The sequence below is a fragment of the Marmota monax genome, unplaced genomic scaffold, assembly GCF_021218885.2.
Source record: "Marmota monax isolate L192 unplaced genomic scaffold, Marmota_monax_Labrador192_F-V1.1 WCK01_AAM20220418_F8-fsc00035, whole genome shotgun sequence".
NCBI lineage: Eukaryota > Metazoa > Chordata > Mammalia > Rodentia > Sciuridae > Marmota > Marmota monax.
This window is the reverse complement of record NW_026691961.1, coordinates 10,258,751-10,276,907: the sequence shown is the minus strand read 5'-3', so window position 1 is coordinate 10,276,907 and position 18,157 is coordinate 10,258,751. Positions and strand designations below refer to the sequence as shown.

General features: G+C 53.4%; 2 protein-coding genes across 8 annotated transcripts in view; one reads left to right on the top strand and one right to left on the bottom strand.

Moving 5' to 3' along the window:
• Trap1 (TNF receptor associated protein 1) overlaps positions 1–3,483 on the top strand; it is a 36,955-nt gene extending 33,472 nt beyond the window's left edge. Inside the window, exons 17-18 of the mRNA XM_046444073.2 lie at positions 3,076–3,148; positions 3,254–3,483. Coding sequence (XP_046300029.1) covers positions 3,076–3,148; positions 3,254–3,355 — 175 coding nt within the window. The 3' untranslated portion in view covers positions 3,356–3,483. The remainder of the gene's footprint in view (positions 1–3,075; positions 3,149–3,253) is intronic.
• Positions 1,244–18,151, bottom strand: Dnase1 (deoxyribonuclease 1). Of its 7 annotated transcripts, XM_058579377.1 has the most exons (15): positions 17,994–18,151; positions 12,075–14,227; positions 9,915–9,979; positions 8,084–8,203; positions 6,888–7,003; positions 6,422–6,713; positions 5,989–6,066; positions 5,460–5,617; positions 5,094–5,182; positions 4,881–4,964; positions 4,427–4,542; positions 4,132–4,292; positions 3,899–4,053; positions 3,712–3,808; positions 3,437–3,619 (listed from the first exon to the last, which is right to left on the bottom strand). In XM_058579377.1, the coding sequence occupies exons 8-15, from the start codon at positions 5,604–5,606 to the stop codon at positions 3,566–3,568; spliced, it is 903 nt and encodes a 300-aa protein (XP_058435360.1). In that variant the 5' UTR covers positions 5,607–5,617; positions 5,989–6,066; positions 6,422–6,713; positions 6,888–7,003; positions 8,084–8,203; positions 9,915–9,979; positions 12,075–14,227; positions 17,994–18,151; the 3' UTR covers positions 3,437–3,565. The 7 variants fall into 7 exon arrangements, 6 of the variants coding, with proteins under 6 accessions (XP_058435360.1, XP_058435354.1, XP_058435361.1 ...); XM_058579371.1 differs by having other exon boundaries at positions 8,084–9,979; XR_009226839.1 differs by lacking the exons at positions 12,075–14,227; positions 17,994–18,151 and adding an exon at positions 1,244–3,368 and having other exon boundaries at positions 3,459–3,619; positions 8,084–10,845.
• Between the last annotated feature and the right edge of the window lie 6 nt (positions 18,152–18,157).

Here is an 18,157-nt window from a genome sequence, read left to right as displayed (position 1 = left end):
CTCTACCACTGAGCCACACCCCAGCCCTTTATCTTGAGACAGGGCCTCAATAAGTTGCCTAGCCTGGCCTTGAACTGCAATCCTCCTGCCTCAGCCTCCTGAGTCCCTAGGATTGTGGGTGTGCCACTGCATCTGGCACAGATGTTCTCTTTGAAGTCGTCTTTTTCACACAGCATCTGAGAGATGGTCTGCATTCAGGGGCCTTTGAGGGTGGTTGTCAGAGATGAGTGGCACCCACTAATGAATCCCCCTCGGCACAGCTTGTTCGAGCATTCTGTTCTGATGGGCATTTTGGTGGTTTCCAGTTTGGGGCTGTTGGAACAGGGTTGCTGTGCACATTCTTGTCCCAGGTCTGGCACGCATATGGCTTCTCTGGGAGGATCACCAGTGGTGAAGTGGCTACAGGTCCTCAGCTGGCCCAAGCTGCTGCCAGGCAGCTGTGGTGCTCTGAGCCCTGGATGGCTCCTGCGCGTGCTTTCTCAAGCGTTTCCTGGCCTGGAGCTTGGCCCCTCTCTTGCTGGGTTCTCTTTTCCGTGGTGCTTATAGTTCTTGTACCGCCATTTGTGGCTGACTCTTCCCTCTTTCCACCTGCCTTAAGGTATCTTCTGGTGAGTAGAAGCATTTGACTTTAATTTAATCAAATCTAGGAATCTGTCTTAGAGGCTTTCTTGGATCTTAAGGAACCTCTCACTGGAGGCCGCACTTACCCCCTCCCTTCCCTTCTAAGGGCTGGGTGACTGTGGCCCTTCAGCTGGCTCTGTAGCTGACTGGTGGTCATGTGGGGTTGGATTTCTACCCACTCTGCAAGACAGCCATCGTCCCACCCACTCGCTGCACACACCTGTCCTTGCCCAGGTCACGGGGTGTCAGGTGTCCACGCACATCTTCTGCTTGTCCCTCTGCCAGTTCCGCAGGGTCCTGGGTGCTCAGCTTTCCCAGGTCTCCATGCCCAGCAGCCAGGTCTGCCCCTTATTTTTTCGAGCAGAGCTGGCTGCTTCTCTGTAAATGGCCTGACCTGTGCCACGCCCACACCCCTCACACACAGGAATCCAGCGATTGTGACGGGGATTGTCTTAACTCCCTAAATCAATTTTCAAAAGAACATAGTATATTTCTCCATTTACTTGAGTCTTTAGTACCTTTTGGCAATTTAGGTTCTCTGTGTAGTTCTTTTTTGTTGTTGTTGGATTGTTTTGTTTTGTTTTGTACCGGGGATTGAACGAGGAACACTTAGCCACTGAGCTACATCTCCAGCGCTTTTTATTTTTCATTTGGAGACAGGGTCTTGCTGAGTTGCTTAGGGCCTCACTAAGTTGCTGAGGCTGACTTTGAATTCACAATCCTCCTGCCTCACCCTCCCAAGCTGCTGGGATTATAGGTGTGTGCCACCACGCCTGGCATGTCCCTTTAGTTTTTATAGCTGATGTCTTTTTTTCCTTTGAGATGGAGTCTTCCTAAATTGCCTAGGCTGGCCTTGAACTTGTACTCCTGTGTCAGCATCCTGAATCTCTAGGTTTACAGGTGTGTGCTACTAAGGACTGAATCCAGGGTGTTCCACCACTGAGCCACATCCCCAGCTCCTTTTTATTTTGAGACAGGGTCTTGCTAAGTTGCTAAAGCTAGCCTGGAGCTGGAGCTTCCTGCTCCAGTTGGGATTCGGGTGTGTGCCCCCACACCCAGCTGGCTGCTGATGGGTCTTTTTATTAAATGTATAAAGTTATCATTTTCTGAACTCTTTTTATTTTCTGTGGTGCTGGGGATGGAACCCCGGGCCCGTGCATGCAGGGCAAGCACTCTACCAGCTGAGCTATGTCCCCAGCCCTTGTTTTGCTTGTTGTTGTTTTTTTAATTGATAATAATCTTTTGAAATGAAATTACATAAACAAGTTACCAAAAATGTTAATAGCAAAAGGAAAACCCTCATCCACCTCCTCACCTGCCACAGCGTGGCCTACTTGGTGAGTCACATCTGTGTGGAGTTTTCCTGTGGCACATGGCTTAACTTCTTCATTGTCACTTTATCAGGGTCTTTACCATGAACTAGTGGGCTGGGGAGGTCTCTTTCCCCTTTTTGCAGGTCACTTAGGTAAATTGAGTGTGGAGCAACAGGTGGCAGCTCTGGGCCAGCGGCAGCCGTGTCCAGGCAACATGGGGCTGAGGCGGCAGCTGCTGACTGGTTCTGCTGTATGGAAGTGGCCAAGGGCTTCACTTTTCAATCTTGCCTTTAAAACCTGTGTGTGTTCACGTGGTCCAGAATTGGAATGTACCTGGAGTTGATAGGAAAAACACTCCCTCCTGGCCTTGTCCCCAGTGCAGCCAGAAGTGCGTGTCTCAGGGAGCAGCCGGGGCTCCTCCCGGGCAGCGTGCAGGTGGTCACTTGGATTTTCTCACTCAGTGGTGTAACAAGGGACCCCCCGTGCTAGAGCATCCCGCATGCCCTCCTCCTTTGTCCAGCTGTGTCGATGCTGTTGTAAGGACGTACATTAGAGGTGCTTCCTGCTAAGGTGCAGTCTGCAGATGGAACTGCTGCTCTGGGACGCCATCTGTGCATAATTGTGAACCTCAGGTCTCTGTAGAGATCAGTTAAGTTTACCTAAGTGAAGTCTCAACAGTTTGATGTATGTTTCTTATTATAAAGTTATTTTTTCTTTGTAGGAAAAATGTTTTTGTCATTCTTTTGTTTTGGGCTTCTGGGTTTATGAAATTTTTTTAATTTACCTGTTTTCTTCTGAGATTAAGCTTTTTTGAATTGTACTTTTTATCTTTGATCCCAGTTAATTTTGGTCTAAGGAAGAAGGCAGGAATCCAGTTTCATCGTTCTCTGGCTGGCTGCTGGTGAGCCCAACACTGCAGGCCAGCTGATCTGCCTTCCCCGAGCCCTGCCGAGCGTCAGCATCCTCCAGGGGCCCTCTTGGCTACTTGCTCTTCTGTGTTTTTTAACAGTCTATTAGTAAATTGGTGGGTTGTTTGGGGATTCACTGGCCATTTCCGGAATGTTCTGTTAACCCCCTCAGAGGGTCAGCAGCATGCAGGTAGAGGCCTGAACCAACAGCTCCTGTGGTTCCCACATTGCAGGCACATGCTGATTAAGAAGATCAATCAGCTGAAAGAGCAGGAGCCAGAGCTGGCCCAGCTGCTGGCTGACCAGGTGAGAGGAGCCGGGCCCACCCAGGACAGCCCCTGCCCACCTGGGAGGTGGGAAGCTGCTCTCGTCTTTGTGACCCAAAAAACAATTTCCACCCTTGCCTTTCAGATCTATGACAACGCCATGATAGCAGCAGGGCTAGTGGACGACCCCAGGCCCATGGTTGGCCGCCTCAATGACCTTCTCGTCAAGGCCCTGGAGAGACGCTGATGACATGGTCCTCCTAGGTGACAAAGGAGATTATGTGCCTGGGAGTGTCCCCAAGCAGAGACAGTAAGGACAAGAGACCACCACCTTCTTGAGCTTTATTTACCTCCATTAAAGTATTTCTTAATCCACCTTTGGGCTGTCTAGGCTTTGAGATGTCCAGTGAGGTAGCCCCCTTGGCTGGAAGCTGCACAGCCATGCTACTCACTGGCGTCAGGCTCTCCTCAGCGTCACCTCCACTGGGTAGTGGTCACTGATGGCTTCAGCCTGAAGGGAGACACACAGGGCTTCGGGACTTAGCCCCACCCCTTCCCTGGAGGAGGCGCATCATCTACCGAGCTGGCAGGGTGCACACTTACGAGCTTGTTGCCCAGGCCGTAGGCCACTTGGAAGTCATAAGGGACAGCCGAGTCGGGAACAATGGCAGCTTGGAGGAGAGCTCCAGAGACCACAATCCTGTGTGACACAGGACAGGAGGCGAAGGCTGGGCTTCAGAGGCTTGGTGATGCATTCTGAGGCTAGGTGCCCATGATGTGTCCTACTCACCTGTCGTAGGCACAGTGTGTGGATGTGACTGTGGTGTCCGCAGTGTCGGGAATGAGCCACTGGAAGGCACGGTCTGTACGCAGACGAATGGAGGACCACTGGGAGGGGGTCACATAGCTGCAGCCAGCATTAAAATCACCCATCAACATGATGTCCTGCGGGAGACACCTGCCTGTTGGCCCTCGGACTGATTGGGCTGCTAGAGCCCACTGCCCACAGACAGACCGTCTCACCTCCAGGCCCCACTTCTGCCGGACATCCAGGTAGACGTCATAGAGAGCATCAATCTCCGTCACTGCGTCGGCTGGGGCAGCATGCAGGGGCACGATGGCAAACTCCCTGACATCTGAGGAGACAGACACATTGAGCACCTGGCAGGCAGAAGCAGGCTCAGCTGTTGGGATAAAGGAAACACAATGGTGCCCCAAGGTGTGGACTTTCCCCTGCATGACTTGAACAATTAAGGACAACAAGATCCCAACGGGTGTGGGGACGGCCTGGGTAGGGCTGAGGCTCAGCAACACTCACGTGTATATGGGGAGAAGAACTTGACGATGGCTGGTTCTCGACTGAAGGTGTCATTCCCACAGGGCTCACAGCCGTCGTCGTAGTAGTAGCTGTCCAACACGGACACTTGGTCAGGCCTGCGGGAGGGCCAGGCAGGAGGTGACCCTGGGGCTGGTGAACCAGCCGGCTCCTTCACATTATCTCAATGAACCTGCTAGCACTGGCACTAGCAGGTGGCCCTGGGGAGGAGCCGGCTCACTCTGGGGCTGGAGGCAGGGGTGGTTGCCTCCACCTGGAGTGCTCTCTTTTATTGGGTTCTTATCCCTCCCACTTTCCTAGGATCCTCCCAGGAGAGGGAGGGGCTTACTGGACTCTGGACTACCCCTGAGCCTTGCGAGGTGCTCTGTGGGTACAGACGGGGTCCTTCTCACATCCTGGTCCTGGCAGTCACAGACTGCACTGGCCCAGGTTTTACCTGTACACGAAAAGGTACTGCTCCTTATAGCTACTGCGTCCCAGTGGCTCACTGACCACGTAGTGGTAATTGTCCGGTGCATCTCTGGATGGGGGAAACAAAGGTCCATCAGGGCCTCAGCAGGGCTCTGCCTCCTGTCCCTGGGACCGGAATGAAGTGAGGCTGTACCATGGAAGTGGTCTCTTCTCCCAGAACCCTACCACTGTCACCCACCGATTAAGTTCATCCAGCAGTTTCCCCACAGCTGTCAGGTAGGTGTCTCTGACCTCCTGGACAAGAGCAATGTCGTAGCGACTCAGGATCTAGGGGACAGGGCCGCACGGGTACTGAGCAGGAGCTGGGTGGTGACTCCAGCCCTTAGCTGCCTGGGGCATCGGGTCCTGCCCACCTCAAGGGTCGCAGCCAGAGCCGTGGCTGCTCCTTGGGACATTCTTCATGGTGCAGCAGGCCCTGTCTTCACCTTGCCTGGGTCCTGGGGCTTTTGTTGCCCCACGGAGCTGCCCTGCCCAAACCACTGGCCCTGTGTTCGTGGGGCTGTGACACCCTCCCCCTGAGGTCTGCCCTCAGGAGCAGACTTACCTGCACAATGTAGCTAGAGAGGGTTGCATTGGACATCTTGGTCTCCCCAAAACTCCGTATGTTGAAGGCTGCAATTCTCAGAGATGTGACTGCATGCTGCAGGCTGGCCAGGGCAAGCAGTACTATTATGGGCCTTGGGCCCCTCATCCTGGGAGAACCTGAGTTATAGGGAACAGTGGGACATCACCTGTCGTCCTCGCCCCCGCCTCCCCAAGGTCAAGGGCATCTGCCCTCATGGCTGTGCTGCAAGAGCACAGGCCAGGGAGACCCTCAGTGCTTTCACCACATATCCAGAGGGACAAGCACCCAGTGCCACAGAAGTCCCTGGTTTTCCTCCTCCACCCACCAGGGGAAACAAGCCCCAGAAGCATGCCATCCTGAGCCACTGGGGCCACCAGAGTCTCCCAGAGCCTGCACTTGCCAAGCAGACCCTGTTCTGTTGGTGGGACACAGCTGAGCCTGCCCTCCCTGCTCAGGGACTGGCTGGTCACCTAGAAGGACTCCACAGATGACCAAGCCTAGCACTCACCCAAGGTGATGTCTGCAGAGATGATGGGATTTCTGCTAAGAATTTGGAATATTCTTTGATGATAATTTTCTCCTTTTGCTGCTTTAAGAAAAAGTTAATTTTCAGAGGGAGCTCTTGGAAGAAACAACACAGCGAGGACTAGCAGATCTGCCAGGGCTCCTCCTCTGTCCAGACACTGCTGGTCCCAGCCAGGGTTTTAAGGGTTCAGGCAGGGAGACCGCCCCCAGGGCATGCGTGCGCCTGCACCTGAGCAGAACAATGGCACCACCTGTGTGGCCCTTGACAGACCGGCTCCATCATGGGGTGAACACAGCAGCTGATAATGATGTTTGCACTTGGCTGTAAAGTGTCTAGTAAATGTCCTTTGCCCATCCAGTATCTTCCCCACCAGGGATGGGCACAGGTGTGTGCTGGAGGGCAGGGCTGCACTCACCCACCGTCTGCCTCAGATCTAGGATCCTGGAGGTCACCTTGGAGCCGAGGCCAAAGCCAGGAACACAGCTGCACGTTGCCAACGGAGCCCCGCCACTCTGGCCCAGGACCTTCAGGGCACCCCAGTTCCTCCCAATTCATCAGCCGTGACAGGCGGCAGGCTGGCAGCTGAGCAGGAGCAGGGCTGTGAGTGGGGGGTGCTTGAGCAGGGCTGTGAATGGGGGTGCAGGCCATGGCATGACAGCGTCACTGGGTAAGGGTGAGGACTGCAGGGCCAGGCAGCAGGGAGCTTTCTGAAACAGATAAGAGGCTTAAGCCTCAGGGACCTTCAGTGAAGAGGTCACAAGGCCACACCTTGGTCCAGTCATTTCAGACCCCTTGGCCTTCCCATGCGTGTTCATGTCCTGAGGCTACAGCAACAAGTCACAGATTCAGTGGCTTAAGACAATAGGAATTGATCCTCTCACCGTTCTGGAGGCCTGGAATCAGCATGGCCATGGGTGCTGCTCTAGGGGAGGATCCTCCTCTAGGTTAGCTCCACTCTGCCTCTGTGATCATATGGCCTGTCAATCTGTCAATTCTCCTAGAAAGGTAACCATGGTTGCATTTGGGGCCCTCCCAGGTCAGCTGGATAATGTCCCCACCTCACCATCCTTAGTCTCATCTGTGAAGTCCTCTTGCCACATAAGCTTAGGACATGGGTATTTCTTAGGTACCGTGTTCAGGCAGTCCATCTAAGTGGGCTCTGCCCCATGTGGGAAGAGCTATTGCGTCTCCAAGGACAACCATGTGGGAGGCCTTGGTCCCTCCTTGGGAGGTGGGAGGGCCTGGCAGAAATTGTAGGACCAAGGCTCAAGAACCTTGGGGGAGGGGTGCTATGGGAGATCAGGGAGCAGGGTGGCCTCCAGGGCAGGAGTCAGTAGGGACTAAGGTCAGTCAGGAAACTACAGATCTGGCCTGCTGGCCAGGAACCAAGTGCAGGCTCAGTGAGGGTTAACAGAGGGTAAACCTGAACTTTAAGGAATCAAAGGGCACTGAGAAGTGACTCTGGCCATCAGCACAGGTTCACTGGACTTTGTTATGGCACCTGAGAGATGGAGTCACCAACTTGCTCCAGCTACCAGAAGCCCCGTCAGACTTTTTCAAAGGTCTGGTTGCTGGGTTTTCCCTATTTTCAATCTCAGGAGCAGGCTTAGCAAGTCACTGTGCTCCACAGAGGTGACTTGCTCAGCTTCCAGGTGGATGCGGGGCACCGATTACCATTGACACAGTGTGTCCGAGGTAGCTCGGGTTTGCAGCACACTGGACAAGGGTACCTGGGGGCCTCTCATCCCTTCCCTACTCTTGGGAACTCCCAGGCACCATCCTCACCCTCCTCCTACCCACCAAGAAGGTTGGGACTCAGGCCTTATACAAAAGACTGGGCCCTGGACACCCACTGCATGTAACAGCCTTCAAAACAGGGGCTCCTATTCTGTGTGAGCCCCCAACTCAGCACTGGTGGTCCCAACCATCAGAAGGGGTGGGACCACCTCCACTGCTGTCCTGAGGTTTAAGTAGCAGTAGACACAACACCATTCCACAGAATCACTGCAGCTCTTCAAAAAGTCCCCCGCTCCCTGAGGACAAGCCCTCTCAGATGCTGTACCACCATCGATCTTACCTTTCCCTTCTGGGTATTTCCATTTGTTTCAGCCAGTTGTTGCTGTGTAACAAGCTGCCCCAAAACGAGTGTGCACAGCCAGGCATAACAGTGCATGCTGGCACCTCAGCAACCTGGGAGCTGAGGCAAATTCAAGGTCAGCCTGAGCAATTTAGTGAGACCCCATCTCAAATTTTTTAAAAAGGGTTGGAGATATAAGTGCCCCTGGGTTCAACCCCAGTATTGGGGGGGACAAACACAAGTCTCTGTGCACAGCGTGCATTTCCTTTCCTGTGTGCAGGTCTGCAGACCAGCTGGGATGGCGCTGGGCCTGCTGGGGCTGGGCTGGAAGGTCCCAAGGGGCAAGCAGGGTATCTGACACCCCTTGAGGCCTAGGCTTGGACTCTGTGCTGTCCCTTCTGCCCACTCTTTTGGCCCTGGCAGGCCAGTAGGCCAAGCCAAGGTGAGCGTAAAGGAGTGAAGTACACTCTTCTCAAGGCCCCTACTTTGCAGATGCAGAGATGGGCACCAGGGAAGAGAGAGGCATGGCATTCCTGGCATTTCCAGTCGTATCAGCAAGGATATGTGTGCCGAGAGCCAGTGCCCACAGCGTGGAAGCTGGCCCCTTTTTTACGTCAGGGTGAGCTGTTTTTACATCAGCCAAAAGGATCTGCAGCTTTCTCCTGTCTCCTCCACAGAAACACAAAGGGAAGCAGCTCCTGACAATGGTCTCCTCAAGTATGAACCAAGTCACAGGATAAAGAAAATCCTACAAACACCCAGTCAGGAACAAAGTGTAAAGAAAATCCTATAAACACCGCAATCAGGAACAAAGTGTTATGGGCCAGACTTTATAGGCAATGACCAAACAGACTCCATTTTGCCCTGAGACTCCACATCATGTAAGAAATGCTCCTCCCATGGGAATACCTGCCTCTGTGCCCATCAAACAGCATAGCATGTTTGGCAACACAAAATGGCAATTCTTTTTTTTAATATTTTTTAGTTGTAGTTGGACACAATACCTTTATTTATTTGTTTATTTTTATGTGGTGCTGAGGATCAAATCCAGGGCCTCACGCATGCTAAAGCACTTTGCCACTGAGCTACAGCCCCAGCCCACAAGATGGCAATTCTTATACAATGTAAAATTGTTCTCTTTGGTTCACATTTTTCTTGGACAATGTACCCTGTCAGATTGGTTGTCTAGATATTAGTAACCATTCTTTAACTTGTACCAAATGAGGATCATTTTGACCTACTTCCCCTTCCCGTTATGATCTCCTGATGTTTGCTTATGGTCTTGAATCAGCAACAGCCACTTATGATTAATGTGGTTTTGGACTGTAAAGGTGTGCTCTAACCCCAGAAGGGAGTCGAAGGGTGTAGACTTGCAGCCTGCCCCTTGACCCGCCAGCTGGTGGATGCCAACCACAGGCTGCTGAATAAAGATGGTTCCATGTCCTGCTTTAAGATCTACTCAGTGATTTAATGCAATCTCGCCATAATAAAAGGACCTCAAAGGGACATGTGCGGTGGCACAGGCCACACAGGGGTCAAGGCAGGGTGCAAGGAGCTGTGCGAAGGCACACTCAGATCAGGCATATGCTGCTCAGGGAAGTCCACGGTCCTGAAGCTGCATCCCACTTTACTCCTTTCTATGCTATCCAGTATCTGCAGCACTAGCTTGGAACCCAGGCACACCCCCTTCCTGGCCCAATGCAGTGACCCCACCACATGCAGATGCTAAAATTCCTGAGAGCACTCCAGGTCCTTGCCATCCCCAGCCCTCCCCCAAACATCCAGAGTCCACTTCTCTCCAATCCTGCAGCCACCACACTGGCCCGCTCACCACTGCTGTGTGGCCTCCCAGCTTCCAGAAACACCTCCATGGTCCACACGGTCCCAGAACATCTCCTAAGTGTGTAATCAGATCACATAACACATTATTCCTCTGCTTGGAATCTGTCACCAATTTCTCATTGTCCTTAAGGAGAAATCAATGCTTACAATGACCTAAGCAATTCCAGCTCAAAGCTTCTGCTCACCTGAGCATCTGGGGCCTTCTGTCATGTCATCCCAGTTTCAGCTTAAATGTCACCTCTTCCAGAGAGGCCATTCCCTCCCTGCCCACAGGGCCCTTGCTGCTCAGTGGTTGTAACATGCTCCTCATTCACACTCCCCGATGGCCGACTTCTCAAGCAGAAAGCTCTGCGGCAGAGACCCTGGCTCTCCATGTAAGGTCCCCGATGCACACAGCAACACCTGGAAGGCCCAGGGCACCCACAGCTAAGCTGCGCTCAGCTTTCCTGCTCCTCCTGGCTGAGAGAGAATGTCCCTTCCTCCAGGACCCTCCAGAGAAAAGCCTGTCCTCAGAGACACTGGGCACAGGGGACACTGCGGGCATCCAAGGCATAGCTCCCTTCAATGGGCTAGATGTACCTCAGGAGGCACATGTGCTGCCCCACACATCTTGGAGGACAAAGGCCCTGTCTTTGCCATGTCACTGTAATCCCTGAGGAGGTCACAGGCTTCGATCAGCACAGTGTGCTGCCCTTGGCCCATGACTGGCCTGCACTTGCCAGCCCAAGTTCATTTCTGCTCATTTCCACCCAGGGTGGAAAATTCCTCAGAACAACACACATGAAATGCCAAGACTCGTGACCGCCACTCTGTCACGCTCGGCCAGTCATGCCAAACCCAGTGCGTTAGGGGGCGGATGGCATCTGGAGGCCAGGAGCCAGCACTCCCAGGAGGGCTCTGCCAGCCTGAGCACACCACTATTCTGCACCCTGATTTCAGGAAAACACAAATACAGGTCGTCTGCCTAAAAGGCACATTCTAAAGTGCATGCTGGGTGCGTGGGTACCCCGCAGCACATGCCTCTGGGGTGCCAGCCACAAGCTGCACTTCCTGGGCATGCAGCAGGGCCCCAAGTGCTACCATGAAAATGCCTCTCAAATCCCCCAGTTCCAAAGCTACTTCAGCCTCCCACAGGCACAAGGAGCGCTCTAGGCAGCTCCCTGTGTCCACCCTGGGGCTGGAGCTATAGAGAGGTACGCAGGTCCAGGGTCCCAAGGCTCAGGCCATAGTGTTTTCCACTGACCTCCCCTCAGCTCCCTAGTCCTGCTCTGCTGGCCTGCTCTGCTGACAGAGCCACCTGAAGGTAGACTCCAGCCACAACCCTCTCCTCATCTTCCTCTGGGAATTCCAATGCCCCTGAACTCCCCTCACCCTGTCTCTTCAGGGGTCAGCCACAGCTGTTCCCAAGCCCATCTGTGAGTCATCTTCCCCAGCTCCCATTTCCTAGTGTGCCTCGTCACTTTCGACTAAGCATTAGCCACTGTGACAGAAGGCAGCGTCTGGGTGTGTCTCCTCCATGGAAGACTTACCTCCTTGGAGGGCCAGAGGAACAGCCTACTGGGGGGCACTCAGGGACCTTGTGAAGACCAGCTGCCCTGTGGCCTGCTCACTTCCACGTGCCCCACACCTGTCCTGACCAAAAGCCTGCATTCTACCTTAGGCCCTTCCTCCCGACAGGCCTGACCTCTCCCAGATTCTCCACTTCCAGATTCTCTTCCTGGTGCTTGGGATTGTCTCTTCTCTGGCCTCCTCCTCCTTGGGGATCCTGGCTCTGGGGTACTGCTGCTCAGCTGGGGCCCACCCTGGGATACTGCCTACAGCCCTCGGCTTCACGCCTCAGCGTCCTGCTTGGCCAGGGCCCTGGGGGGAAGGACCCCGCACAGGAGCCTTCCTGTGACTGGGGTGGCTGTCCTGTGTTGGGGCCTCGCGTCCTTGGCAGTGCTAGTCTGCCGCAGGCTGCTCCATGGGAGCAGCTAATCTGGGAGCAGCACCCTGAGTCACTTGAGATGGGCTGACACCAGTGGGGCTGGTCCAACCAGTAGCTGTTGAACAGCCCTAGTTACGATGTCCTGTCTAGAGTGCGCCAGATGAGGGAGAATCAGGATGGACACAAGCCCATTTTGTGGGGCAGCCAGGGACTGAGCTGTACCTTTCTGGGACAGTGGCCTCTGCATCCTTGGCAGCCTCGTCCTAACAAGGATGGCATGTGCCGGGAGCTGGTCAGTCCTCCCACCAGAAGCTGCCCGTTGGCTCCTGAAGTGAGCGAGAGGGCCTGTGCTTGTCCTCGGGCCTCCTCTTGGACACAGGTGCAGGGTGTGAAGACGGCTTCTGCCCTCTTGGCCTTCTGAGGGCTGCATGTCCCTCTGCAGCTGCCAGGGCGGCTGCTCCTACCCAGCCTCTGCTCTCCCAGGCACCTCAGGATTTCAGCACAGGACACTGGGGCAATGTGACCCTGCCAGGGCAGCCCAGCTCCAGTTGTGAGGAGTCCATGGTGCCGAGCTCACCCAGGTCTTTCCCCCACCTGCGTTGCCCAGGAGAAGTCATGTGCTGTTACATTCTCCACAACTGACCTCTCCTCTGGGGGCAGGGACATGTGCAGGAAGCACACTTGTTTTCAGCAGTGTGGGGAACCAGTGCTCAGGGAAAGGCCTTGCCCCATGGTGGCCTCTAGGACACATGCCTTCTGAGGCTGCAATTAGTACACCATGCTCCCTCCTGTCCCAATCCCCCACTGGCATGAGGGGCTCCCCAAGGCCCTCCCTCCATTCCCACCTTGGCACAGGCACCAGTCCAGGGCAGGACCTGAAACACAGAGGCCTGGCTGTGGAAAGGGAAAGGTGACTGAGGGGGAAATGTAGCAGCCAGACATCTGCCTCATGGGGCCCGGAAGCAGCACCATTCCCAGAGTCCCCTCACCTTGGGAAGGTGACTTCCTAGGCTCCCTCTCCTGGACATGCAAGGAAGCACAGGTGTCCACTGGGGTGAGCACTTCTCCCTGTGTCCCTGTTCAGAGTTCCAGCATGTGCCGCCACCACCAGCACCCTGCCTTGAGTGAGCCGGGTGCAGTGGCGCATGCCTGTCATCCTAGTGACTCGGGAGGCTGACACAGGAAGATCGTGTGTTCAAAACCAGCCTCAGCAAAGGCAAGGTGATAAACAACTCAGTGAGACCCTTTCTCTAAATACAATACAAAACAGGGCTGGGGCTAGGGCTCGGTGGTCAAGGGCCCCAGAGTTCAATCCCTGGTACCAAAATAAGCTCCTAAATGATGGGGCTCTTTCCTCACTTGGGCTCTGCGCGGAGGCGCTGAGGGGCCTCAGGTCCCCAATGACATAGCTGTGGGACACGGGAGAAGTGCAAGCTTGCTGGGGTGGCAGATTCCAGCTGCCTCCTGGCTACCACTCACAGCCTCTGCCATCTTGCTGCTCCCATTCCCAGGTGGCTGGATCCTAAGGAAGGGAAGAGGGGTGTTGACACGGCCAGCTTGGCAAGTGGGTGCCACCTGTTCTTCAAGCTCCTGACAGACTTAAAGTGGGACAACAGGGACCCCTGAACACATGGACAACACAGATGAGAATTTGCAGGTAGAGAAGAGGACAATGCCCAGAGGGTCCCCTGGGGCCTGCAACTGGGGACTAGTCAATGCCTTGTGAGGGGGAAAGGACCCAAGGGAAAGGACCCTGCAGGGAATGGACTAAGAGTCCCCAGAACCCACTTGGGCCACTGTTCCTAACTCACAGGAGACTGGGTAGAACCTCAGAGGAGCACGGCCCTTGATAACAAAAAAAATTAAAGCTGGACGAAAGGCAGCTGTGAGCAAAGCCCAGAAGCACACCTCTAAAGACCCTCGAGTCGAACGAGCTTTGCTAGATCCTAACTCGACACTGCTGAAGGAAATATAGAACCCCAGAGCCAGCGATTTAAAATCCACAATATCTTCAATCCAGGTCTGTCCGTGGGTCCAACTCGGAGACAAAGGCCGTTCAGTACAGAGAACAATTAATTACTTACAGAAATTAACTAGGAACCAACAAAAGAGAACTCCACAGAATCCCTAGGGTAGAGAGGCACCAAGGGAAGGATCCAGACCTGGGAAGAGTGTGTCACAGGTGCCCCGCCATGGTGTCCCAGGTCAAGAGTCGAGAACCCCTGGGGGTGCTGAACCCAGCTGGCAGGCTCTCTGTGGAAGGGATGGGAAGACCTGAGGTGGGGGTGCTGTGTGGGGTCCAGCTTCACGTGTGCAGCCATCTTGGTGGTAGCCTCCATCTTGCCACCAGGAGACCCAGGCACGAGTCGCAACTCCTAAAGGGCAAATAGATCATTAAGACAATCAGCTGAGTGGGCTGTGCCCTTGACCCATGCTTGGACTGCTCCTTGACTGTGTGGACATGTTCAGAGTTCATGGGAAAGGCCAAGTGCATTCTAGACGGCACAGCCCACCTCCATCCAGCTCAGCATGAAAGCCCGTCCTCCTGCCACCACCACCCAAGACACCTTCTGTCCTCTAGTCCCCAGGAGACTACAGTCGGTGCATTACTGGCTCTGTCGTCCTCTTACTTTGGTCTGTGACCCCTTCCACCTTTGGCAGCTGGTTCTCAAACACTGGGACTGGCTTTTTCTAAAGCACAAACTCACCAGAAAGTAGCCAGGAGCCAGCTGGGGCCACAGAACCTGCCTAAAAGCGCCCAAGTATCCCACAGGCCAGACTGTCACAGAACAGGCATAAGCAGAGCAGCAGCACAGAGGATGCTCCTCCAGCCCCAGCAGATCAGCAGGCAGCAAGGGAGGAGGGTGTCACCCGCAGCAACCACAGGGGCCTTGAGTGGAGGTGACACACCAAGTCTGCTGTAACAGACCTCAGTCAAGGGGACGCCAGCACACAGCCACTGCCTTAGCAGCTAAGTTGCCAAGACTGGCCTCAAACTCCTGAACCTCCCCAGTCCCTGGGGTTACTGGCTGTGCCACTGGGTCTAGCAAAGAAAATAAAATCTTAAAAATGGCCCTGCTAAAAAGCACACTATGGCCAGGCACATGGTGCACACCTGTAATCCCAGAGACTCAGAAGGCCACACGTTCAAGGCTAGCCTCAGCAACTTAGTGAGGCCCTGTCTCAAAAAAAAAAAAAAAAAAAAAAAAAGGGGGGGGTGGGCTGGGGATATAGCTCAGTGTTTAAGCACCCCTGGGCTCAATCCCCTGGTACCAAAAAAAAAAGTATACTCATCCACAACTGAGGATGGTTGCAGTGCAGCTCAGGGCACAGGACTTATCTAGCATGCAGGAGGCCCTGGGCTCCACCTACTGTATTGCAATTCATTAAAAAGAAGCAAGCCAGCCAGCCAGGTATGCACACCTGTAATCCCAGCTACTTGGGAGGCTGAGGCAGGAGGATGGAAAGTTTGAGACCAGCCTCAGCATCTTAGTGAGACTCTGTCTCAAAATAAAAGAGGAGGCTGAGGATGTAGCTCAGTGCTAGAGCAGCCCTGGGTTCGATCCCCAGTATCACCAAATAAAAATATAAATGCTCTACCAGGTTCATTTCTACATACACTTCTTGCCTTTCCTGACCAACTGTTTCCCTCCCCCTGCTACAAAGGTGTTTGTGAATCCTCAACCCCCCACCCCAGCTACAGACCCAGGAGAGAGAATCATTAGCCTGGGGGGACAGGGGGGTCCTATTTAGAACCGGGCAAACAGAGCCTCTGAGTGCCCCTAGTTCAGTCCCCAGTACAACTGGAAAAAAAAAGGGAAAAAGTAAAATTACTACAACCAAAAAAACTGAGAAGACAATTATTTGCTTACTCAATCTGCACTCTCCCTGACCCCTGCCCAGATAAACGAGGAGGAGCTGGACAGGTTTTGGCTTTGCAGAACTGAGACAAGTGCTTTCACTTCTTCCACAGGACTGCTTCAAACATCAACTCAGTGGAAGATGCCAAAAGTTTTCTAAAAGTAATTATTCCAGGACGGTTAGGCTGTGATAATCAGAGCATTCAACCTCTTTGCTTTTTCCCCTGGACTCAAAAAATTACCTACTCCAGTAGGCTAGAAAAACAGAGCCCATGCCTGGAACAACAGGCTTCTCCCACACACTTCTGCATCCATCCAAGGTCAAGCCTCACTTTTTAATACTTGAAGTGTCCCTTTACCTCCCTGGGTTATGGGTTTTGCAAAGCAGGAAACATACAGTAATATTCCCATGGAAATAACATGGACCCCGTATCAGTTTCTGGACACTTGTCTCTCAGCTTAGTCACAGTGGATGACTTCTGCCTAATCCCAGTGCTTCTGCTGGAGATTCATCCCAACAGGGTCAATATGCTCACATCCTTCACCCTGAGTCAAAGAGAAAGCTGTTCCAGTTAGGGATAACTTAAAAATTTTCTGTATCTTATGATATTTAATCTTGCTGTTGGGAAAACACCGCCTCTCTCAGGACTAGCTAATTCCTAGGGAGTACAAAATTTAACTAGGGAGTGTAGACTCATAGGCAAGCCACTACCCTCTTTATCTAACTCACACACCATTATTTTCCTTCCTCTAAACCATCCCACCGCCAGGTACCAAGCATCTGGGGAACAACACTATCTAGCCCAAAGCCCCTGGAATTATTTATTCATAAAATGTATCTCATATATATTTGCACATATTTAGTTACATAGATGGACACAATACATTTTTTTAGGTTTTTTTTTTTTTAAGATGGACAAATCATCTTTATTTTTATGTGGTGCTGAGGATCGAACCCAGTGCCTCACATGTGCTTGGCAAGCGCTCTACCACTGAGCCTCAGCCCTAGCACCCCCACCCCCAACTTATTAAAATCAGCCAATCCTATATGTCCACTCTGTCCCAGGTGCCTTTCCTGCCAAGGCCCCATGAAAGTGCTCACCTAGGCTTCCCTTTGCTCCTGCTTCCTCCTGAGCAAACCCTGGGGCTTCCCCTGTGGCCCTGACTGGTTTGGCATGCTCCCTCTTCTAGAGAAACTATTCAGTTCCTCTTTTGATGGCACTGACCTCTACACATTGTCAGGCAGGCATCTCCATAGGCTAAACCTCCAGACAACCCATGCTTCCCTGCTGCCTTCCAGGCTTGTCCTATCTACTTAACTAGTCCAGTTGGGAACCATACTACAAACTAAGATTTCCAAACCCAGAGACCAAGTAATACCTCCTAGCTCATTCACACAGAAAAAAATCTTGGAATTTCTCTACCATTTGAAATTCAACAGTCAGAGCTAGGGTTGGGGATGTAGCTAAGTGGCAGAATGTGTGTTTAGTATGCAGGAGGCACTGAGTCTGCCCCCCACAAACGCAAAACTAAATGTTACCAAAAAAAATCCAGAAGTAGTTTTACCCAAGTAATGCCACTTCTAGAACACAAAATCTTGCAGCATTATTTAGAGTAACCAAAAAAAAAGGAAGCACCCATAAGTCAATTAACTGATTAACGAAATGTGGTGTATACCTAGAGGGAATGTTTATTCAGTCACAAAAAGGAATGAAGTGCTAAGTCAGCTACACCATGGATGAACCTTAATTAGTAAAAGCCAGACAGAAAACTCCCGGTTTTAAGATTCAGGGGAGACGGAACACAAGGAAACGGGGAGGGAGAGCAGATAGCTTCCACCTGGGGTCATTAGAGGGGCAATGGAAGCACAATCTTGTGACTGAAAAACCACGGAATCGCACAGGTTCAAGGGGTGACTTTTACATTATGAGCATCACACGTTTAAAAAAACAGCAAACATTATCTTTCCTCAAACCTACTCCTTCGCCTTGAGCGGTCACTCGTACAGCGCCTGGGATCCCACTTAACTCAGATGCTCGGCCAGAAAGTAACCGACGGCGACTGGGCCGGACCGCTCCAAGCCCTTGGCACCGGCCCTTCGCGCCCCCCGCCTCCCCTCCTCTGAGCGCGGCCGTCCGCACCGCCGCCCAGGCCTCGGGCTGCAGCGTGGCCCCTACGCGGGCCTCGACGTCCCCCCAGGTCCTGCGGGCGCAACAGGTTGGGGCTCGGGGCCACCCTGGGCGAGGCTCCCGCCCGCGCCACCGCCTTTCCTCGCGCTCACCCTCCGCGGCAGGTGCTGCGACGGGGCCGCGGCTGCACCCGTAAGCGTCCCCGCAAAACCACGACGCATGGGGCGCACCCGGCTTCTGCCCCGACCCTGAGCCACCTTCCTCGGAGCGGTACAGCCGCGCCTCGCCCCGCCCACTCGCCCTGCCCCACGCCGTA